Raw genomic sequence first — 24,795 nt, forward strand, 5'->3', positions numbered from 1 at the left:
ATCATGTTGTTTAGTAGTATATTATAGGCACATTTACAAAAGCATCTACTTTTAGTTGGAAAAGTAAAGGTGAGGGTATCAACGCAGGGAAAACAAATTGTTTATTCCAATGTGAAATGATATCGGTCTTCTGGGACAACAAGTGCATTAATCATCTAAGTCCCTTTTTTCCCCCCCAAAATAATCAATTTTTTGGCTGGCATATTGCAAATAAATTAATTTTTAATCCATTGGCAAGAAAATATTTGTTTTTGGTTTTAAAACGGTGTTTTCAAATTGAGATTTTCAATAAAAATCTAACATTAACAAAGAAGGCTTTGACTCTTCAGTTTATAGGAATATTGACAAATATTCTTTGATTTTAAAATAATATCCTGTAACATTTGTTCTTGTCATCCCTGGTAAGCGACATCGGATCAAACGAAGAGGAAGAAAAGGACGACAGGTTCACTGGGCTTACATTACGTATACTTTCGAGGAAAATGGTATTCTATTTGGAGGACGTGATGACGGGCGATCGGGTTTTTCTTGCCGAAGGCGATTATTCCTATGGGAGCTATTAGATATAGTTGTCCGATCCGGCTGGTTCCGACTTATATACTACCTGCAAAAGAAAGAAAGTTTCAGCCGGATAGCTTTAAAACTGAGAGACTAGTTTGCGTAGAAACGGACGGACAGACGGACATGGCTAGACCGACTCGTCTAGTGATGCTGATCAACTGATCTGACTAAAATCATTATACCCTCTGCAAGGGTATAAAAATGTGCGCTGTGCAGGAATCTCTAGAATCTGTATGCTTAATTCTAACTTAAAACCTTTTATAAGTGATCCTTATCAAGAATTTGTATACTTTATCGGGTCGGAAACACTTTTCTCAATCTGTTACATACTTTTCATCGAATTCCCTTTAACTCTACGAGTAATGGTTATACAAATAAATATTTTTATGGTAAAGATATTCAAAATTATTAAGGGCCTTGAAATCTCTTACCCCTAATTGACTTTGCTCCAGGTAAACGGTGTTCTACCAGAAAGAAATGCAACAGAAGAATCACTAATCACTCCGATTTCGACTAATCTGAAACTAATCAAACTGAGTTATAATATTATACTTATATAAATAATGTACCTACGTTTGTATATAAGCTTAAAATCATACAATCTATGCAATAGGTACAAAATGCACTTAAGATTGCAATGCGTCGAAATCGGGAGACAATATAACAATGTTTTTTCAAACTGAATCATATTATAGATTGATGAATGATAGATTAAAATCAAGAAAACAAAATATAAATATTATACAAACTTCAGATCTATGAAACCCTTACAGGTATGACAGCTGGGTTAATGATCTTTAGTTAAATAAGATTCAAACCCCATCTCCTGCCCATGAAATGCAGTACTAGGTATCTCGGTTACTTTTGGAAACTCACTATAAGCTAATAAAATTCTTCTCCGATTAGCATCAACAATTGCCGTGGCCTTGTCTGGGTCCAATTCCGGATTAAGATCGCCAGAAGAAAGTTCACCTGACGTGAACTGCTCCCGAGATGACTGGCAGACCATCAGAGATGACTGGTGAATTCTTAGTGCAAACAGATTCTGTATCTGGATGACAGCGAATACGATGGATGACATAGCCGACGGATTATGTAATCTAGGGAAAGTCAGAAGCTCTTGTCGGAGCCCCACTGTAAGGCATTGACAAGGGGGTCTTAAGATCCTAATAGATAATACCATCATCTCGATAAGGTCGTCCAATGATAATATTTAGAGAAGGCATTTTGATATAAAGACGAGCCGGTTGCCATGGTGCGGCTGCAACGGACCGCAATCCCCTTCGTCTACTACAAACCGACTCCCACGGAGGAACCGCTTCAGCTAAAGAAAAGGTCTAAGGATATCTGAAGTACCACTTATAGGATAGGACTAGAACATCTCTATTCTTATATCTCAATGTCTTGTGAGGATAAGCTGACTAAATCTTAACAAAAGAGTTTTCTTAATTGTTTACTGTATCGCCGAGTTCTTAAATGTTCTATTAATTTTAATTTAACTTAAGTTTATCTATAAGGGGGCCACGCAAGTCACTAAGGTTTTGAAATGACTTAGATTTGACTTTGGTATTTTAGGTGTCTTAGAGTATGAAGTGAGTTTGAAATATAGTATTGCATACTTTATGTACCTTAAAAATGATACTTAAACTGAACTCAAAACCGAATTGATTTGTGTGGCACCCCCGATTCTTCAGTTGATCAGTTTTACAATATTTATAAGAAATTTTTACTTGGAAAAAATAATAAACGCGATATGTACACCCAGAAAAATGATGGACAACATTTTAGGTCTTGCATTATTTTGTCTGCGGTGGGAATTGATTCGGGGTCTTCCGCGTGAGAGTCCGATGCCTTATTTATAACTTGAACTTACAAGCTCATGAGTAACGTGGTGCGATGGCCCAACGGGTAAGGCGTCTGCCTCTGATGTGAGAAGACCCCGGTTCGAATACCCGCTAGGGCCAGAGTGAGTTAAATGTTGTTAGGAAATATAAAATATTTCCATAGCAAATGCAAATTTAATATTGGTATGAAAAATATATCACATTTACTTATTAGAAAAGAAGAATGAAATAAAATGTTTGTGTTTTGAGCATGACCTGAACTTCGAACCCCCAGAACAAAAAAGTGTCGAAACGCACCGCTTTTTCCCCTGAGCCAAGTCCATATATTATTTTTTCGTGGCAAAAGGATTTTGCAGTTTTAAACTATTTATATTTGTAATAAATTTGTATACTATACAGTCAATTACCTAAAATGTAGGCCATAAATTGCCTAAATTTTTGGCCATTAGTGACCTAAAATTTTAGGTCATGAAATCCTAAATATTAGGCCATACATGGACTTAGCTCCAGGTTTGGGCCAATTTTGCATAAATTCTACTACAATTTGTTGGCATTTTAGGTATTTTTCTTCGATAAAGTGTGATGGCTAAGCAATGCCTTTAAGTGTTACCATTTGTGTGGAACTTTAACGAGAGCGGTGTCATGTGAGACGTCACAAGGACCACGGAAGAGCAAACATTGGGGCACCACCCCCTGGAGTGCAACCCCCGGAACTCCGGGAACCCCGGGAACCCACTGACAAGCAAATTACTTGACCGGGGCCACACCAACCACAAGTCAAGGTACGGCTGGCAACCGTTAACTTTGCAGCTAATTATAGATGAAATCCGATATCAAAAGGCACACGGAGACACGCCTTTGTGCACCACTCGTACACACGGTGGGTGTGCCCCCCATACACCCCAAAACCCCCCTCAGAACACACACACACACACACACAAGCAACCGTCGAACACACAGACAATGCCAATTCATTTGGAGTTTGGAAAGTCCTGGTCTTGGAGTCCTGGAGTCCTACAGGCCGCCAGTCTGTGGTTCTTGGCAAACAAACAAATAATGAAAACAGCACAAAGGGGCGGGGCAAACGGGGGGGAAAGAAGGGGGCTTTTGGGGGCGGTGGTAGGCGATTGTGGGCGTGGGCCGAGAACAAAGTGGAAAATTCATAAAATGTCATTGTCGCTTTATTAAAACGCGCCAAAACCATCACGATTCCTCCCTAGCAGCGCCATCCATCCCTTCTAACACACAAATGTACAGTGAAAGAAAAGAAAGGGGTTTTTAAATTGAAGTCTATAAAATAAACAACCCGCATCTGACAAGCTCAGACCCCAAAGACCTTAAGACACTTCATTGATTTTTGACTAAGTGACTGGATTTGTTTTAAAAAATCATGGCAACTTGCCAATTAAAAAAAAAAATTTAGGCACTACAATATCAAGATTTCTACATTTAAACAAAAAACCATCGGTTAGTAAACACTTAAGCAAGTGTCATAAGAACATAACTAATTTTTATTTTTAGTTACTATATTTGTATTGTATATTTATTTCTTCTAGTACTACAAAACAAAATTTTGATAATACTTGAAAGCAAATATTAATTGTACAATGCATCAATAATTATATTTATTAGAATATTGGTTAGGAATAGTTTAGTATGAAATATATGACTCATGTTTCTTAAAGCCAATCAAGCTATCAATAGTTATACTTATTAGAATATTGTTTAGGAATAGTTTAGTTTGAAATATCATGTTTCTTAAAGCATAACCAATCTAGTAACTAAGTGCAGAATATTTCATTCAGTGTACAGACGCATACATGTCAGTGGCGGTACAACGCGGGGGTGTTTCCGAGGGGGGTTAGGGGTCGGGGGTTGGGGGCTGGGGGTTGGTGCTTAGGGGCTGGGGGCTGAGTGGGTTGGTGCTTTGGCAAATTGGGCGGACGGCGACGTTGTCTGCTTTTCCATCGACAGCTGTTGGCGTCATTTACAAAAGCTTTTTGGCCGTTTTATGGGATTTTGCAACAGTTTCATTTTCATTTTGGGCAGGGCGCACACACATCCATGGGCAGGAAGGGGAGGGGGATGGCTGAGGGGTAGGGGGTCATAGTGTGAGAAGTTTGGGGGGTTAAGGGGGTCGCATAATGCCGCCATTAGAAGTTGCCGCCAAGCACTTGCTAACGCCAAAAGATGATGATGAGCAGCAGCAGCAGCAAAAGCAATAGCAACACGGACCATATGTGTAACCAGTGGCAGTCCTCAGAGGGGTACTGGTTATCCCTAACCCAAAAATCCACATAGAACCTATAAAAAACAAGCTTTTAAGAGAAATCATTAGAAATCATTACAAAAACGTACGGCCTACATTAGTACTTTATGTTATTTTCCAGGTGCTAATAATATTTTCGTAATATTCGTTAAAAGTCTTTTAATCATAATATAATGAAATAAATACCTATGTTTAAAACGGAATACCTAGTAGGATTCCATAAAATACAGGACTTTGTAAAATACAGTACCAAAAGAGTTGTTCTGCATCATTGATATCGGCAGATATTTTTTTGGACAGCACCTCTAAGGCTGTATATGATGTAACCCCCCTGTAATATGCCGCGAACGCCTTTTTGCATATGTACATATGTAGGTTATATCTGTATCTGTGTGATGTTGCGACAACGATAATAGCTCCAACGTTTGTTGATTCGTTTGCCGTCTATGTACGTCTGCCTGCCCGTCCTACGATTTTCCCCCGGCCCCGATAACCATTTTCCCTTGCCCATTTTCCAGGCGTCGTCATCGTCAGCGTCATATTTGAACTTTTAATATTGACGCCATTTAACACGTTCTGGTGGAAATTTTATAAATGACTCTGTCTGTCGCTGGCTCCCCACTTTTTGCCCCTTAACCCCTCAAGAGCCCCCTGTGAGCCCCCCCCCAAAACCCCCTTGTAAGCCGCCTGAAACCGACAACCTTCGATCCCCATCGACGCGACAAGAAACAATGATGATAATGATAGTGCCGATGATGGTGATAGCGCTGATTATGCGGCTGATTTAGGCTGTGAGAAGTGTGCGAATGTTTTTCGCTCTTTTCTCGCCCTGCTGCAGTTCATTCGATAAATTACCCAATTGTTGTGGCGAGGCCATAGATAATTGAATCAACGGATTGGTTTTCAAACTTTTAGCTGGGTGTGAAATCCAAGTCATTGCAATAAGTTCATTTTAGCCAAATGGCACTGCCATTTCAAATAAATCATTTTAAATGTACCCAATCGTGATTATAATACGAATAAATGAGTGGATTGTACAATTAGGAGTTTTAAATGTTGAATAATAAATTGTGATATTGTTGTCAAGTTTAGTTGCCATTAAAATGGTAAATTATATTATACTATTATCTTTTTATTGTGCTTTTGTGATGCATGGATTTTCGATAAGTTTTGGCAATGTCTCTTTATAATAAGATGTTATCGAACTGATTCGTTGATCTTTCGTTTATACTGATCCCATGCAGTTCCGAATCCCCCCACTGATTTCGATGGGGTCCCCACTCAAGCTGTCAAAAGTCACTTGCGGCTTTTAGGTTGGATTGTCTGCGAATTAGCTGGAGAGCAAATCACTTAAAGCGACCGCGCAGCTCAATCACAGCAGCTCCAGGACTTTTGGGGAATGGATGACGTCAGGACATCGAGACACTGGGACATCTAGACATCAGGACATCAGGACACGACAGTGGAGTCACTATCGAATGTCAGGAGTGTGTGGCATCTTATAAATCGATATGAGTGTCTGTTGCACAGACAGCGACTGAGACTGAAGTTCGATCGTTACTCCCGCCGACAAGAGTGCCTGTCCTGGCATACACCAAAAACAATTAGCCATTACAAATGATAAACAGAAATTTATCATTGACTAAAACCATCAATTAATTATGAGACGAGTAAGATACTAAACTTAAGGTAAATCATTTAAAAAATATATTTACAGCTAGGACCATAAATACATTATGAAAACTGATGTGCAATACTTAGGGGTTGTGTACTGTCAGTGATCTATATACATATTGTTTTTTGTTGGAAATTATTAGGTTGCCTTGAGGGTAAAGCAATATGTTGTTGTAATATTAAGAACCATTTCCAACAATAGGTTGAAACGTAATCAGTTAAATATTTATAAAGTTTAGAGTAATTTTTATAAAATATATATTATCTTATTTTTTGGGTCTTAAAGGTTAAGTCAATTTAATTTTTTAAGTATTTGTAAATATTGGATAGAAATCTGAAGTAGTTTTTGTGAAAAAGATTATATTTTAAAGGGTAAACGGACTTAATATTTTAATATCAATAACTATTTATAAACCAATGGTAACAATGTCAGCAGTAAATTTCCAAAATATCTTTGAAGTCGAGGAGTAATATTAATGCAATATTTAATAATTTTTTCCAGTGCATCGTCAGGGGTGCAAATGGGCGCAGGGGCTGCGGCATCGCGTCATCTTGTCAAATATTTCGCGCTAAATTAACACGACAGCGCGCCCAAATGGAGTAAGAAGATGTCAGGCGGGCGGAAAGGACAGAGCCCTGGCACAGAGTCGCAAGTTGCAAGTGCCGAGTCCTCGAAGGACGAAAAAAAGAGTACAGCTCAAGTGGTGCAGGGGCGTTGCGAAGGGGGGCGGCCGACTCCTTTGCACATACTCGTACATAACTCAAATAGCGACGCAGTTGTCTGCCCCCGTGTGTGTGTGTGTGTGTAAGTGCATAATTTGTTGGCTTTGTGCAACACCCCCAAGCACCCCTTCCGGCCACCCCCTGGAAGCACCCCCTTAAATACCCCACCCCTTTGGCCCATGAATGGCAGACGAAGCCGTGCAGGCATCAAGACAGGCCAAAAGTCGTTTGGTCGGCCAGGACATGCAGCAAGTAGTTTGGAGCCGAAGTTTCGATCACCCTCACAGACTAATTTATCTCTCAGAGCCTGGTTAGATTCTTATCAAACTTGGTTGAATATTTAGTAACCCTAATATACACAAATTTTCATTATCTTTAAAAACAACATAGTTTACATAGATTATTTGGAATTTCAGCTTCATATCATTACCTTTAAAAACATCTAAGTTATGATGAGCCATGATTCCAAAAGCCCTAAAAAATGATACCAAAACCCACATAACATTACTGAGATAGCGTTATAGATGGTAACATTATGACCCCATTGCTAATTATCTAAAACTATTAAACTACTAAGAAGAATTTAGTTTTAAGAACTGGATTAATATAACAAGAGAGGTATAAAATGGTATTAAACAAAGATAAAATAATATATATACTCTCAATAATAAAAAAATATTCAGTTTCTTTAAGGTTTTTAAGGGTTTTATAATCTATAGACCCCCAGAAAGGGTATCCAAAAGTAGAAAAGGACAAGGACAGGGAAGATGCTCGCAACAGCTGCCGCTTGCAAAAGTTAACACTAACTAAGGACAGACGGGAAGACAGACAGGGAGGCAGAAAAAGAGGGGCCTTAATAGACAGAAAGGGATGGCTGGAGAGTGAGAAACAAAGACAGAGAAAGCGCCACAGACACGGCATATTATTAAAAATGATAGCAGCAATTTAGGCGCCGGCGTAATTAAAATTAGTCAACCTAATGATGCATCATCATCATTATCAGACGGCGGTGGCAACGAGTAAAGTCTGCTACTCTTTCCCCAAAAACTAAAATGGTAATAAATCTGAATCCGAGGCTATTGAGAAATCGTCAGAGAGTGAAATATATTGAACTAGAATGTTGCATGAAGAAATCCGGGCTTATAAAATATTAACACTTAGCAAAAAATAAAATGTCAAGTGGAATCAAATGGATATCATACTATTTCAAGCTTTATGATCCAATTGAAGATAACAAATGATGAACTTTAATATTTTCCAGTAAAATATAAATAAAATGGTGTCAAGAAAAACGAAATTGGTATACTTCAAGTGTTTGTTGAAAGTATATATCAATATTTTAAATATTAATAAATAGTAAAATAAAACTGATATAACACACTCAAGAGCAAAGATTTATCTTCAGAAACTTACACATTTGTGTGTAGAAAATAAATCAGTGTGGAAACTCTTGTTTCTTATAAAATATTTTATAAGCATATGTAATAATCTTGTTTTTAATCCAGCTCATAAAATGTCTATTTGTTTTAAACTCTAGATACACAATTGATCAAATTACATTTAATAAAATGTATAATTCCTTATTCCCAATTGAAATTCAGTTCAACGCATTGCACATTAAGTTAAAAGGGTTTTTCATAGATTTCTGCGGTCGTAACTCTCTACTCCACAAGCCAGCTGTAAGTACACAATTTTCTTGCATTTATCCTTCTTTCGATGACGTCATTATGGGGCGCATATGGCTCGAAAATAGAGTGGTGAGTGGGTGGGTGGTAGGGGATGGATCTACAGGCACCCAAGGACGCATTAAAAGCCAATAACAACATCCGTGATGAGCATGAAATTAATTTACAGAAAGCACTTGATGGGCATATTGACAGACGCGGGCATCGCACATTTATAGCTGGCCATGTTTGCTCTAAAACTGTTGTGCCAGACTGCGAAAAAGGGTGGGGAAAGGGGCTGTGGGATATATATATGGGGATATAGGGGGGTGCCACAATAAACAGACGCACACTTATTAATTAAAAGCATACATTAAGGCCACACTCACCCACACAGACGCACACATGGAATAGGGCTTTATGTGCGGCCAGATCATAAACTCCATAAAATCCTTATACTACCACCATATACGACGGTCTCCCTTGTGCACTGCCAGAAAATGATAGTAAAAATGATAAAAAGAAAAATAATATTTAATATAAAATAATATATATATATATAATATAATATATAATATAATATTATATAAGACAACTACGTTTTTAAAGACTTATAAGAACATATTTCCAAGAAAACAGCTTTAAATCAATAATACAATACCATATTACATCCTTCGTAGTGCGGAATATCAATAAAATAATGAAATTTTTAGTCCAAAATTATATTTAATTTTTAAATAAATGCTTAAAAGAATCTTAGGAAAAACATATATCCCTGCAAATGCTATTTGATTTTATCTAGCATTACTCCGAATAAGTGAGTTTCCTCTAGTTTTTTTTCAATGCCTGCTTACAGCAACATTTGGTAAGCACATTGAATCGCCTTCTTGGCCTTTTTGGGGATCGGAATTGGCTTTGGTTTTGGCTTTCGCTTTGGTTTTAAGCTTGGAGCTCATAAAAATTGGCTTAGACCGCATCAGAGTTGGCTTGTGTGTGTGTGTGCATGTGCTAGCATGATTGTTTATATGGGCCACTATTAAGCGAGTTGAAAAGTTGACATTATTTTTCGTTTATATTTAATCATAATTCCAATTAAAATTGGCTTTACGACACAGCCAACAATGACGAAGTGATGGCTGGGGGAATGCATCGTAAAACTGCGAGAAATCCCATTGGGGGTTCGAGGAATCATCTGGGATAGTGAAAGCAAGGGGTTAGGGTATAGCCATTATATGCAGCTGTGCGGGTTAACGAGAGCGAAAAGTCGAGGGGAAATTGGAGAACTAATAGTTCATTACAAAATAGAGAGAAACACTTGTGCGACATGTCACCGATACCTCTAAATGGTATCAGATAGAATTAATGATATTAAGAAAAGAAGCTAGCTTCGGCAAAATATATTTTATATACCCCTGCAGCTTTAACCATATCAAGCACTTTAAGTAATACGAATATTGGAACGCTTGTATATAAATATACCCATAGTTCCCATGACAGCTATATGACCATATCAAGCTCTTAAAATAATACGAGTATTGGAACTTTTATATATAAATATACCCATAGTTCACATGACAGCTATATGATGTTGTAGTCCGAATCCTTGTTTTCCGCCCCAAATATCATTGTTTTTGCTGTCATAATGCAAATAATGGTCAGAATGAGGGTCGTAATTTAATTTCCAATCCATTGGCATTCAAACTTGGACATTTTTTATTGCTGCCATTTTTCACAAGAAAACATTATGTAACCAAAAAAAATATTTTTTAGTTAGCATAGGTTGTAAGCTGCTAAAAACATTCGGTCTCTTCCATCTTGTTTTGGGTAATCTACGATTGAAAATAATGGTTTACCTTCCTTTTAGTAAAAATACAAAATATATTTACAAAACACTTCCTCTAATCTGAATTTTAAATTCTAAGTTCAGTAAAATATAAAAAAAATTTTAAAACAAAAATAAAATAAAGCTGACAACTCGATTTCCTCATCGACATCGGTTAACCAATTGCTTTAAAAAGTCGCCAACTAAAATTGCCAAAACGATTCTGACTAAAAGCTTAAAGCTTAATTGTTTAGCATTGGTAAATTTCACTGAAGCCTATTTGATAATTATTTATGCGCGAAGCTCAACTCATTTCATTAGACAAATGCAGGGTTCTGATTAATCTTCGATAACGATAACCTGGCCAGTTGTGCACTCAAAGAGATATTGGCAAAAGACGCAGACAATTGCTGCATTAATGCAAATGGGAAATAATTATCTGATTGCGACTCTGCAGCAAGGAAAGAGACAGGTGAAAGGCAGGGGAAAGAGACAGCTGCAGAGGAGTCAATACACGGGATCAAAGGAGAATGGCAATCGACAGCTTCAATGCCTGCTTTCATTTTATTTACCAGCTTTATTTATTTTCTAATGATTTATTTATCTCTTACCCTTTGTGGCCGTATCTGTGTGTCCGTAGCTGTAGCTCTATCTGTACCATTGCCAGTGGCTGCATTATACACGTATTATATCTGTATCTGTATCTGTATCCGTAGATTTGACTTGCACACATGGCACGTACCGTACCGGACAACATGAAACGAAATACAAATAAATATTTTCGCAACAGCTGCAGTTGAAAATATCCATGGGCCGCCGCACAGTCGTGCATCTACTATACGTATATGCCATAAAAAGCACCTCCTATGCATCGTGACCCACCCCCCAATGCCGACGAGCTGGGGCCGACCTCTGGAAAAAACCCCCCCTTAATCCCCTGCTAATAGTGCCGGCTCTACGCCCCTGCGGTCATTGCATTTGCGGGCAGTTCAATTAAATTTTCCTAGTTCAATGCATGCGGGTGGCCCACTAACGGGAAAGGTCGTCGACGGGGTGGAAAGGCATTTCTATCACTTCATATTTCTTTCTATTGGGTGGCAGCCGAACTCGCCCCCCCCCGCCCCCTCCCCGGGGCGGGCTCAATTAATTTATTTGTTTATTGCATTTCATGCGCCATATTTAAATCATGGAATCTGGAATCTGGTATCGGAGTGAGGTCCGATATGGGCGGACACACTCGTATCGTTTATCATTATATGGCCTATTAATTACCAAATACCGTTTGCCAGTCTGCCACCCTACTCATCCAAGGCTTACTGTGTTACCCCTGCAGTGGGTATATTGTGTATTGTATTCGTGATAAAGCAGGTGTCAGGTGGGTATTTGAGATCAGTGGGCTATATGGCTTGTTTTAGAAATTCCAACAGCACATATTACTTAAAAAATATTTAGCAACAAAGTTTATAAAGTTATAATGTAAAGATGTAAGCTCATTATAAGTAGCATTTTTATAAACTTTTGGGCCGCTTTTTTTAATTTAGAGTTAAGGTTATATTGTTTTCTCAATGTGATGTTAAGTGATTCGGAAAATTAGGTTTGATAAAGCTGAATAAGGACCAACAAATTTAAAAATTAGCTTGATATTGGTAGACTGGTTTTTTCCAAAAAGTTAACATGACATTGAGAAATCGATCCTAAGTGATTTCACCTAATAGGGTGTCTAAAATTATGCAATGAACAATTTTAGATAAAAATATTTTGAAACTGTTTTCTTTTGTCTATTTAAGTAGTAATTTTAGTTCATATATATATTTTTTATTTATTGTGGGATTTTTTTTATAAAAACCAATGTATTTCGGTCCTTCGCTAAATATATTTTGGGGCATTCTTGTGACCATCCAAATGAATGTTGGAAATATTTAGACTACTTTATTTATTTGAATTGGCCATTGATTGCAGCAATTTCCACAAATCTGGGTTAGCGGGTATCCGGAAGTCTCAATGTGGAACATAAAGTTCTTTCTTGTTTTCAAATTGCATTTTCACTTGTTTTTATGGTATTGGCCGGGGTCCTGGTCCTTGGATCTGCTTTTGACCATGGCCTGCAGACGAACGAATGCAATGGAAGTGCAGCTGGCGCCGTTCCGAGAGCTCCTGCTGGAGGAACAGGAACAGAATGTGGCCAGGGAGATGGGGATGGGACTGGAACTGGGGCTGGGGCTGGAGGAGATGGAAATGGAGATCGGCTGCTCCAGGTCCTGGCGCTGCTCCTCCTCCTCTAGATGTTGCTGTTGTGTCTGGCGCATTTCACATGATAAATGATGCAACAGACTAAACGTTGAAAATCGCTGCAACGAGGGCGCAATGCAGGAATGAGTGTGCATCCACCCCTCTGTAAGGATGAGTATGAGGATGGGATGAGGATGTGCATTGGGTATGGGAAATGGGAACAGGAATGGTAATGGAATGGGCCGTGGGATGGGTGAGGCTGATGCCATGGCTGATGCCTAATAAGCCAACACACCAGAGCGTGACAAAACAAACAAATTGATGGAATGCCAGGCATCATAAATAATGACTTGCGATCCCAGAAACAAAGGACAATAATAAACTTGGAGCCACATCTGTCCTATTTTATCCTGAGATATGTGAGAAAAATGATGCCAGAGCGTTTGCCACTGCAAAATGGATAAATTACAAATTCTACACGAGTGGATTCAATGAAAAGATTGTAATGAAGGGCAAAATATTATCTTTAACAGTTAATTATTAATTATACAGAATGCTTAAGTAAAAATGTTACATATGTGAACAAATTTGATAATATTCTTTATGGAAAAACATGAGGTTCGAATTGTTTTTATATGTACATTAGGATTTTTTGTCAAATTTTAATATGCTTCATATTATACCTATCTATTATACAAAACCATATTAAAATATTTAAATATTTAAGCTGAGGCCAACTATAGCGTTTCCTCTTGTTTTTATTCAAGTTCTTTGGATAGTCCATTGAAACATGGATTTATTTTGTGGAATTTTTTGCTTCTATGCTGTTATTATTTAAGTTATACTTTTGTCGGACGATAAGTCGGATATCAGAACCGTTTTTATGTCCTGCCCTGTGTGACTGACATTAAAAAGGATTCGCCGTTAAGCCGGACCCATTAAAAATATATAGACCATATGCGGGATAATGATCTTGGTCGCTTGAAAACCTTTAACAATTTGACACGTGATTGTTCACATTTCGGCTATCTTGGCGTAACACCACCCAGCAACTCCCCCAATCCCCATTCAATATATAGGACGAGCGTAACGCGCACTTCCGCCAGCCTAAAAATAGATGCAAAATTATTAAGAGGGAGTTTGGGGACCGGATCCCATCATTCCCACAGCAGTGGTCAAATAAATAGGGCTATATGTATATGCGAATTTTGAGAAAATCTTAACGTGATTTCTCTTTGTATTGTAATATTTCGTAAAATATGTTTTATGTTTTTAATCTAAAAATCGAACTAACTGGTATTGGGTTTAATATATATTTATAATTTTATGTTCAATTATTTTAAATGAATCATTTATGAAGATGTCTGAAAGTATGCAACATTATTATACCCGTTACTCGTAGAGTAACAGGTCATGCTAGATTCATCGGAAAGTATGTAGCAGGTAGAAGGCAGCGTTTCCGACCTTATAAAGTATATATATAATCCTGATCAGGATCAAGGGTATCTAATAGTCGAAGGCATCGATTGTAGCGTATTCTCTTGTTTAATCCACATTTGATATATTTTATTGCTAGCGTTTATTATTATTTTTTTTCTTACTATCATATATTTACAAAAATTTAATTAGCTTCAATAGAATGAATTATTTGTTTAAAGGGCCCTTATACAGTTTTTGTGTTACTTTTTAATAATGTTAAATTATTCTTTGCTGAAAAAGCACCCAGACTTACATTCTTAAAATAATATGGAACTTTTGTGGACTTAAATTCAATTTATAAGTCAATTGTTTTCCTTTTTATTTCTAATGGACATTTGTTTAGCAGTGATCTATTCCGTGAATTCCGTTAATGGAAATCATATCGGCTTAACATAGCGTCTCTGAAACATTGGCAGACAAAATGTGAAAAATTATTGGAACGAATTGCAAACAAAAATCATTTCTATAGAAAAGTTAACGCGCTATGAAAGAGTTTTGAACTATCAAAAAGCCCCATTCAACTGCTAGTTCCAATCATTTATAAAGATGTCTGAAAGTATGCAACATTATATTTAAAATTCAAAATGTTGACGGATTCAATACGAAACGTTCTTATTTTCATTGCATTCTTTTAACCACCATAAAAATTTTTAAAGCTCTAGTTATATATCTTTTTTTGCTCTTATTATTTTGACCTCAACTGCAAGTGTGTTCTACATGCAAATGACAATGGGCGCGCGAAGAGAGTCCAAAAAATGTTCGAACGCATATTGTTAACAAGGGTCAGGAGCAGGGGGCGGCTGGCGAATGGGCGTGGCGTGCCGAAATCGGATATGTGCACAACAACACACACGCACACACACACACACACACATGTGTGAATATATACATACTCGTGTGGGGCACACGACAGAACTCCTCTTGGGCAGCATACATATGCAAAATGTATAATTAACCATACATACACACACAAACTGGCCGAGGCGTGGGCGGAAGGGGGCGGGGTCACATCAAGGGGCAGCAACAAAAGGAGTACAGGGAAGCGAGGGGCAAGGGGGAGTTGGGGGGCGAAATGTTACGGCCGTTTACACAGCCAGTCGGGCACTTCGACCACGCTCCGTCCGGATCCCGCCACTCCTTGCCATCCTGCCATCCTGCCATCCTGCAACCCCCTCCCCTTTGCCCTCTCCGGCCGGACATGGCCGGCAAGGCATTGAATATTTTGACTTCCCCAAATACCCTCACAAAAAATATCACATACGGATTTTCTCACCCGTCGGAAAAAATGCTCGGTATTTATGCACCCAAAAATACTGAAAAAAACCAAAAACATTACGTATAACTTTTTTAAATGTGCAGCAGAACTCTCAATTGGTTTGAAATACATTTTGTGAATCACAGGATAGCGTTTTTAACTTTAATCATAAAAACTTTGTCATATACCGATTTTTTCAGTCGTCAAAAAAAAGTATCGGTATTCATGCACCTAGAAATACTAAAAAACACGAATTGCATTGCATTCATCATTCATCAAAAGACTATATATTTTGGAATAAACTTTCAAAATATATTGCAGTATATTTTTTAACACCTTTTTTAGAGGATCGAATCCTCATGCGATTTTTAAACTTGTCTATGCGATTGGAAAAGCAAATGATAAAAATATATATATGACTTATTTAATTGTCGCTATCGAAACAGAAATTTTAAGATATATGCATATTTTTTAGTTTATTCCATCTGAATGGAGTTATTCCTTAAAATGGATTGTCATATAATTGCTTTTGGAAAAAACAATGAGGTTTTCTAGCACCAAAATAAGGAGTTCCTATTTAAATACTTTTTAATATTATTTTTTAAATCATACTTTTAGACACCTTTTTGAGTGATTTAAAGAACCTTAGAGCCTATGGCATTTTCAGAGCATACACATATCGTGTTCCTTCCCCCGATAATTGCTCCCATTCACCCTGCCCTTTTTACGAGTGTAACCTATGTGCGTGTGTGAGTGAGTGTGGCAGTGGCAACAATGAAACGGGGAAAATGTTGCTCATTTTTTGTCGGTCCCTCCGTCCAGCCACTCTGCCCAGAATTTTTGCCCAGCCCATCGTATCGTCCTGTTGATGCTTGGTCCTCTGGCTGCTCCTTTGGCCAATGTTGCTGCTGCTCTAGCTGCTGCTGTTGCTGTTGCTGCTGTTGCTGTTGCTGCTGTTGCTGCTGTTGCTGTTGCTGTTGCTGTTGCTGCTGTGCTGCTGCTGCTGCTGTTGAATGCTGTGGTCAGCATGGCTACACTACCTGCTCCCCCGATTTCGCAAAAATATGGAAACATTTGGCACTAATTGCATGTGCTCAGCAGCAATGTTGCTGCCGTAGCTGTTGCTGCTGCTGCTGTGGGGCGACAGTTATGACAGCGGCAATGGAAAATGGAAGCGTCGGCGGTGGCTGCACAAAGGACAAAAGAAATTGCGCAAAAATCATTGTAACAAAAGAACAGGACACGCACACACGAGCCCACATATATGCGCATACCACATGCGAAAAGGGACAATTGCAGGACATCATAAACGTTTGCCACACAGTGAAAAAGCATGTAACATTTAATGCGAACGGGAATTTCTGGTGATTTAAAACTATTTTTAAAATGCACCTACAAGTAGGCAACAAAAATTGTTATAAAAGAGTTCCAGTAATGATTTATATCGTTGCATACTTTTAGACACCTTTTTTAAAATGTAATGTGAAAGACACACAACTTAAAACTTGTTGGTCGACAATAAAATTATTACAATGCGTTACAAGCTTTAGCTTTTTAAAATATACTTAAGAATGTGTTCAATAATGTGTTATTTAAGAAACTTTTTTTTAGACTTCCGTGTTTCATAAGTTTTCTGATTCAGAGATCATTTTGATTTTCAAAAAGGTACGAAGTTTTGAAGAATGTTACTGAAATCTTTAGGACTTTGAAATGACATTTTAATAATAATACCTTAGCTTTTAAAAATATGCTTAAGAACGTGTTCAAGAATGTGTTATTTAAGGATATTTTTTTTTTGGCTTCCGTACTTCATTAGTTTTCTGATTTCTTCAGAGGTCATATTGATTTTTAAAAAAGTACGAAGTCTTGAAGAAAGTTTCTGAAATCTTCAGGACTTTGAAATGACATTTTAATACATCAATATATTTTTAAATTCGGACCACATTTTTTACAAGTTACGACGTTTTTTTTAATACTGCAATTAGGCACTTTCAATCACAATTCATTATCTATCGAGTTTAATTCAAAATACTTTAAGGTACCATATATTTATCTTAGTTGTGCTTAAAGCAATCGATTAAACTAACTGAAAAAGGACCTACCCCAATTCTGTTTTTTCCTTTAAGCTATAACCTTCTCTCAGTGCACCAGAGGGCGAGGCCAAAAATGTTACAGAGGGAACCGAAGAATGGGAGAAGGAATGCGCAAGGCGCAGAACGAGGAGTTTGGGGGCGATTCGCATGGCAGAAAGGTCCTCCTGTTGCTCCTTTTCCATTCTGCTTGCCACTCCTTTCTAATAGTTGTTACACATACGCATAAAAGCCAACGACGTAGCGCAGCAACAGCAGTCCCTGAATGCAAGAAATGGTGGAAAAAAGGGGGGGGGGGGGGGGGGTGGAAATTTGGGACATGAGGGGGCAAGGACATCCTTGTGAATGGCAATGACAAAGACAACAATTCGCGGCATATGCCCGTCTAGTATGCCAGGATATTTTCCTGACCATGGGCTTATTGCCCTTTTTCAATAAAAATCCAGCCACTCGCACAAAGGGGCCAGGTTGAAAAGATGGCCAATTATGTGCAAATTCCTGGCCAGGATTGGCCAAGACTTAGACATCATTTAGGATCATTAGAGACTTTCAATCAGGCGATTGTTATTTTGTACATTTTCAGTTAGATATCAGCTGGTAAAAATTATATAACCCAAGACTGGGTCGTGTAATCTGAAAAAGGAAACAAACAAGTCTAAAATAAGACTACGATCTTAAAACTGTTGGAAATTATTTAAGGCCTGAAAGTATGCTATCAAATACCCAAGCATTTTAGGGATTTTGTTGGAATTTTAAGCTATTGTTTAATTGTTTGTACAATCTTGAAATATATGACGTTTATCTCTTTATAAATGGGTCTAAAAGTATGAAATAAAAATAAGAATGTAATTTTTCGTCCAACTTTTGGGCCTATAACATTTTGTTGCATACTTTAAGACACCTTTATTGACTCCAATAAGTTACCCTTATAAAACATTTAGTAAATTGAATGATAATAGCACATTTCTGATGCTACTTCTCGACCAATCTAAACGTTGATTGGATCGAGAAGGCATTCCAAGGACCAATAACCGTTAGTCACAGGGCAGTCACCTGTAACCTGTTACCGGTAACCTGTTACCTGTAACCTGAAAGACCGATCCGGCTTTTTTGTTCGGCACCGGGAGTCCCTAATTGGTTTCTGCGTTCGTGTGGAAGCGTCTCAAATGATGCTCCTCGAGACAAAGTATTTTTGGCAACAGCAGCCAGGACTCCAAAAAGGACGCCTCCAGCCAAAGGGGGCCAAACTCATTTTGGCCATGAAGAAGACATCAAGGCGAAAAAAGAGGCGAAAATTTATTGAAGAGCAAACTCATTTGACTATAACTTATGATTGGATTATCGGTTTAGTATGGCATTTGACAGCAGCAGCAAGCCATGTAAGGATGTCTGTGTGAGCCTGTGTGTCGGTGAGTATCTGTGTGAGCATCTGTGTGGGCATCTGTGTGTTTGTGATAAGACATATGTCTGTGCGCCTATATGCAGGCTATGCAAGCCAAGCGCCTCTGTGGGAAAGTCATAAATGCGCCGCAGACAAGCGGAAAGATGCTGGCTGACTGTCTCTCTCCAACTGTCTCCGGCTCTTTCTCCTCTTTCTCCCGCTTTCTCCAGCCTTCCCCTCCTTTGTGCTTGCTCTTTTTGGCCAGCAATTCGTCTGGCTGGGAAGCACTGAAAAAGATTTAATAGAGCTGCCTAAAACCAATTAACTGGGTACATGTATTTTTTATAAAGTCTTGCCTTAGTATGTATTTTTGGGGGCAATTAATAACGCCCGCTTTGCCCAATTTTGTATTTTTATAGAAATAAATATTATACATTTTAAAAATATATACAAAATGGGGGTTACTTCACTCAGCGATTTTGCATGCACATATTGATTATCTGTTATTAAAGGTATCTAAAAGTATGCAACAATATATTTACAGCTCTGAATTACAATAAATTCATTCAGAAAGATGGCTATCCCTTATTCACTCCGTACTTTTAGACACATAAAATTACATTTATGAGTGATTTCACAGCCCTGGTTATTTGTGTGGCACCCCCGTGTGTGTACATATTTTTTTCAGTGTATCTGTTCCTTGGTCTGAGTCTGAGTTTTTGGTTTTTTGGGTTTCGCTTTGGCTGCTTCATTTGGCTCTGGCAACATGCAACAGCAAGAGCAGTCAACGCGATTGCTTTATGTCTATGCTTCAGCCTGCAGCCACCAGCTTCCAGACCAACCCCCTTCCGTGCCACCCATGGCAACCCCCCTTTAGGTTGCGGCCCAGCCCCCTTCTAAAATTCGCCATCCCTGCTCTTTGTGTGTGAGCCTGTTAGGGTCTGTTTTATTGCGCCATAAACACGCACTTAGGACACACAGACACAAAAACATAACCAAATACCAACATATACACTGGGAAAAAGTGTTATATTTTTTAAAAATATTTTGCGGCGGTCGTTTTATTGCAAGGAAGTATTTAATTTAAGTCTATGCTTCAACACATATTTTATTTTAAAATTCTGCCCTGTTTTTGTGTTCATACTTTTGAATAAATTTAAGAAGACTTCAATTATTTTTGTAGCGAATTTGAGGCAAACCTGATAAAATACATATTAATTTAAAAATGATTGAAATATGTAGCACAAAATTGGAAAGTAAAAAATTAGCTATAAAAATACAACAAGCTTGCAGATGTCAACAGGAAAAACTTTGTTAAATCACACATTGCTTACAATATTAGTATAAATTTTTGTTCTCAGTCTACACATACTTTTGCATGTATGGCCTAAGTAGTACCTGTTCCTCTGCCACCATCTAGTCGTAACTTTCGGTAGCCTTTAGAAATGTGTAGCCGAGTGTAAAATTTTGATTTTTCAACCTACACAAACGAAAAACGAGGTCTTGAGAGGGGCACAAAGAAAATGGGGATGTGGGGAGCAACAGAGAGTCGGCCATTTCGTAACGATTTCAAGCGATGTACCAAAACATCGTTAGATAAATAAACAGCGCAAATCCCTAAGGCAATGGGGTCTTAAAAGAATTATTTTATAATAATAAAAAATGGCATAGAACGTTATAATTTTTCCTGATGTTTTTCCGAAAGGTTTTTAGAACTTTTATCTTGTCTATGTTTTTACTTTTATTTTACGTGAACTTTTCTATCAAAAAAGGTAAAATGAATTAGTAAGTAAATTTGTTAAGTAATGTTTAATTGAGATGTGTTATAAAAATAATACATTTTTATAATATATAATATACGATATCAAGAACTTTTCAATATTTCCTGATATTCTACGCAAGAACTTGTGTCATGTATATGTTATGATATACTTTTGTTATTTGTTGTTTATTAAAAAGAATTTTAACTCGATAAGTTATATTTGAATAAGATGTTCAATTCTTTTTTTTATATTATCCATAGATGATTTTATTTATTTTAGAAATAAGTATTATTTTTTGTGAAATAGACCGTTGTGGTGCTCTTCATTTATGAATATTTAGGAGACTTTGTGAATGTAAGGTTAAATATTTCATAGCCGAATAAAAAGAGTATAATCTACGTTTACCCTGTGAGGCAAATTTGCTGGTCTAATAATAAGAGTAGGTCAAAGGACCCTAGGCCGTGCGGTGCACTTTGCCCGAACTTTAATGCATTTAGATGGGGCATACTGGATGTCCTTGCTCCGGCTCCTTCTTACGGATGGCGTTGCCAAGTGTCGCGCCATAAGAGACGGAAAAATCTCGGCATAAACTAATTATGTCTGCTTTTTAGGCGCTCAGGAAGGCGAGCATTCGCACACATACGCACAGCCAAGTAAAGATATTGAATTTCCAAGTGAAATTTGCCTGCAGGAAAAGCTGCTGGCAGATTCAACAAGTCTGTGGTTGGGTATTTCGTTTTTTCACCCCACTTTCGAGCGATTTTCATGTATTTTTCCACTGCAGGATAATTAAGGGTATGTTTGATTTTCTCTTTCATTTTTGACTCAATCAGAAAGCGAAGGTATTGCCGCTGGGGAATACAATTGTTTTGGAGTGGCCTTAAACTCGCCACCTTCTCGATAATTGGTTATCCTTCGCATATCCTGCGAATGTTAGCCAAGTTTCACACGGCAGTTATGTAATGGCGAGCAGGACTCTGCTGAAATAACAGTCTATTACTCTTGCGAAAAAGAGCAAGGATAACAGAGCTGCAGAGAGTGGAAGAGAGAAAGTAAATAAGGGAGAAAGTAACTCTCTTTTTTCCAGTCTCTTTGCTTAAGTATAACAGTTTTCAATGTCCTGTAACAGTAAAGAGAAAACATCAAATATTACTATTCAATATTTGTGATGACTTGTTTTTTCCCAAAAAATACATATATAATTAACTTACATTTTACAAATTTTAACATATTTTTTAAAAATTTATAGATGTTTTTATTAAGATTTCATTAGCCTGATTTAAAAAGAGTCCTTTTAGTTGGGACGCCAACCCGCGAATATAAGAGTCGCCTGCCTTAAATCACTGGGCCATTTGATTAGCGTCAATTTCGTGTAACCCCGACAATCAATTCCAATTTTCCGAACTCTCTTTCGCTTTTTTCCCTTATTGTTGCTCTTAAAAAACAAGTCGCAAGCGCACAGAAAAGTTTATAGCGGTATCACAATGGTTAGAAGATTTTTCCGAAATAATGAATCTTAGCGTATGGGAACGCATTATTTAATTTGTAGTTTTGCTAATTCTATGATTGGAAAAAGGTACAACAAATAAGACTAGTTTATTTTCATTATTAGTAATGCCTTTGTTGAATTTTCTTATTTTTTTTATTATTTTGCTTTCTATTTTCTTACGGCTTTCGACCTCCTTCATCCAATATCTATATATTGGTATATGCATTCTTGATCGCTTTCAAAAGCCTAGCAAAAGATTATCTAATGCCTTACTAAATTTAAAAAATAATTTAAGTTTACGATTAACCAAGACACAATTCTTAAGCTAAATCTTTATAGTATGACCCAAAAGCGAAGATCAATACTTTGATGGCAGGTAAGGATGATCAATCTTAAAGTATAATAAAATAGAAAGTAAAAATTGCAGTCAAATATATTTTAACTTCTTTTTTTTTCATTATAATGCACATTCCGGTACAAATAGAAACAAACGATTTAAAAAACTGATCTATCCAGTAATGCTTCCCGATACGCGGAGATATCCCTCGACACGGCCAAATCGCAGCTTCACAATGCCATTGATGGCATCTCGATAGGTGATCAGTACTGGACCTCCAACCCGTTCTCCATTCACGGAGACGCTTCCGTGACGACTCTCGTTGACCAGGAACAGTCCCTTCTCGCCGCGGGTCAAGCTGGCATGGAACTTGTCCACCGACTTGGGGGATATTCAGAATGATATATGTATGGGCTATCGATTTAGTTAGGAAGTGCAGAACCCACCTTATCGGGATGGCAGTAGTCCAAGCTCTTGTCGTTCACATTGCTGCCAAATCGCCACACCTGATAGGTGTGCAGCACCTGGGTGGGCCGATTCTTGAACGTAATACTAGCCATTCCTTATATCAAAGTCCCACTTATATAATTCTAGTTTCAGCAGTACTTATTATATTTTACGTGTGTTACTTGTTGCTATCTCCAATGGAATACAATTTCGAATTGAAACCCTTGGGATACGTTTGGTTTGGATTTGAATTTTTCCGCTTGCCAACTGCGTTGCGGCTGAGAATTATTATCTTTATGCTCTTTTTCGGGTTAGAAATATTTGGAAATTGTGATACAATACGTTTTCAAAAGATTAAAGTAACATTCAACAATATTGCGAGGTTTATTTGTAACTCGAAAAGAACAGGCCATTTAAGAGAAAGTGTGAATAAAATATTATATTTAAAAGTCCAATCCTGGATGGATCTCGGGATATTGATATTCTCTCATAAAAAATTGATTATAAAGCAGTCTGAGTATTTATTTCAGTTAATCATATCATCTTCCTTTCAAAGAATCAACAATATTGTATAATAATAATAATTATAGTATACGGACAAGACTTTCCAGCTCACACAGACAATTCTTCGTGTATGCTATAAAACTTTGGAACCACCTACCAACAATATGAAATCAACAAGAAGCACAATTTAATTTAAGAGTGAACTTAAAATTCGTCTTGGTACATATTTTATTTAATAAGAAAATTAAACTAAATATGTAGAATGAATTCTGTAAAGTAATTAACCACACAGAGAAAATTCTGACGTCATTCCGACGACATTTTTAAGTAGAAAATGTTTTTATTTTGCTCGAATCAAGTTGAATTGGCAGTATTTAAGTACATTGTATGTACAAATAAACTATTAGTTCAGTCCTTAGTGTATACTTATCACAAAGTTGTTAAATAAACTCAATTTAACTTTTCTCTTCTCACCATTTCGTTCTTATATTGATACCAAAATGTACTTACACGGTTTTTAAGAACGAATGTTCTCAATTCACGAACAATGTTCTTGGATACTTCTCTCTGTGCATGTAATAATTTACCTAAAAACGTTAGTGTTAGGTAAATAGAACTGTGAGTCTAGTCTAGTGTGTGTAGCAAAATAAATAAGTCCAAATTATAGATCACACTATCCATGGAATCGAAAAGTGGAACTGTCAAAGCCATGTGCCCCGGCCCAAGCCGGAATACATTCAGTGTGCCACCAGAGCTCGTCTGGAGCACATCTCGTTCTGGACCCGAATTCAAAATTTTTATTAAAAATTTTTTGTTAAGCGACGGGTAAGCAAAAAAAAAAAAGTGAAAAAATTATACAAAAAATAAGTGATAAGAACCTATAAAAAAAAAGTGACAAATATTCTTTTTTCTAGAATTTCTTTGGTATATCTAGACGTGGTAATATGGGAACAATCTCGTAAGCCACACTCGGCAATTGCTTTCTTTAGCGACGAGAAAGCAATGGCCTTCGGTTTTTCGCCGAAATCCACCTGGGAAACACGTAAGCATATATTATTGACCGTTAACCAAATTTTTTGTATATTCAGCACTCCAAAAAAATTGCAGACAATTGATATAGGACTCATTAAGTACCCTGAGCGGCCTCACTTCCCATGGGTCAGTTCCGATGTCACACGCCTGATCAGCTGCGCCCACAGCTGAAGGCCTGAGAATCCTGATGGTACCGGTCCCGCTGGACGAGCAGTTTGCATCGGATTTCTCA

At 37.5% G+C, this 24,795-nt stretch overlaps 1 protein-coding gene across 1 annotated transcript; it reads right to left on the reverse strand.

Moving 5' to 3' along the window:
• Positions 1-22,699: 22,699 nt before the first annotated feature.
• Positions 22,700-23,225, reverse strand: LOC119557641. The gene is made up of 2 exons (XM_037870491.1): positions 23,027-23,225; positions 22,700-22,961 (listed from the first exon to the last, which is right to left on the reverse strand). The coding sequence occupies exons 1-2, from the start codon at positions 23,138-23,140 to the stop codon at positions 22,752-22,754; spliced, it is 324 nt and encodes a 107-aa protein (XP_037726419.1). The 5' UTR covers positions 23,141-23,225; the 3' UTR covers positions 22,700-22,751.
• Between the last annotated feature and the right edge of the window lie 1,570 nt (positions 23,226-24,795).

The sequence above is a fragment of the Drosophila subpulchrella genome, chromosome X (genome assembly GCF_014743375.2).
Source record: "Drosophila subpulchrella strain 33 F10 #4 breed RU33 chromosome X, RU_Dsub_v1.1 Primary Assembly, whole genome shotgun sequence".
In the NCBI taxonomy this organism is placed as follows: domain Eukaryota; kingdom Metazoa; phylum Arthropoda; class Insecta; order Diptera; family Drosophilidae; genus Drosophila; species Drosophila subpulchrella.

Bases quoted from the DNA above. Each gene is read 5' to 3' on its own strand.
- LOC119557641 (XM_037870491.1), bottom strand. From the start codon at position 23,140: ATGGCTAGTATTACGTTCAAGAATCGGCCCACCCAGGTGCTGCACACC. The intron at 22,962-23,026 runs GTGGGTTCTGCA...ATATCCCCCAAG, and splicing joins ACTACTGCCATCCCGATAAG to TCGGTGGACAAGTTCCATGC.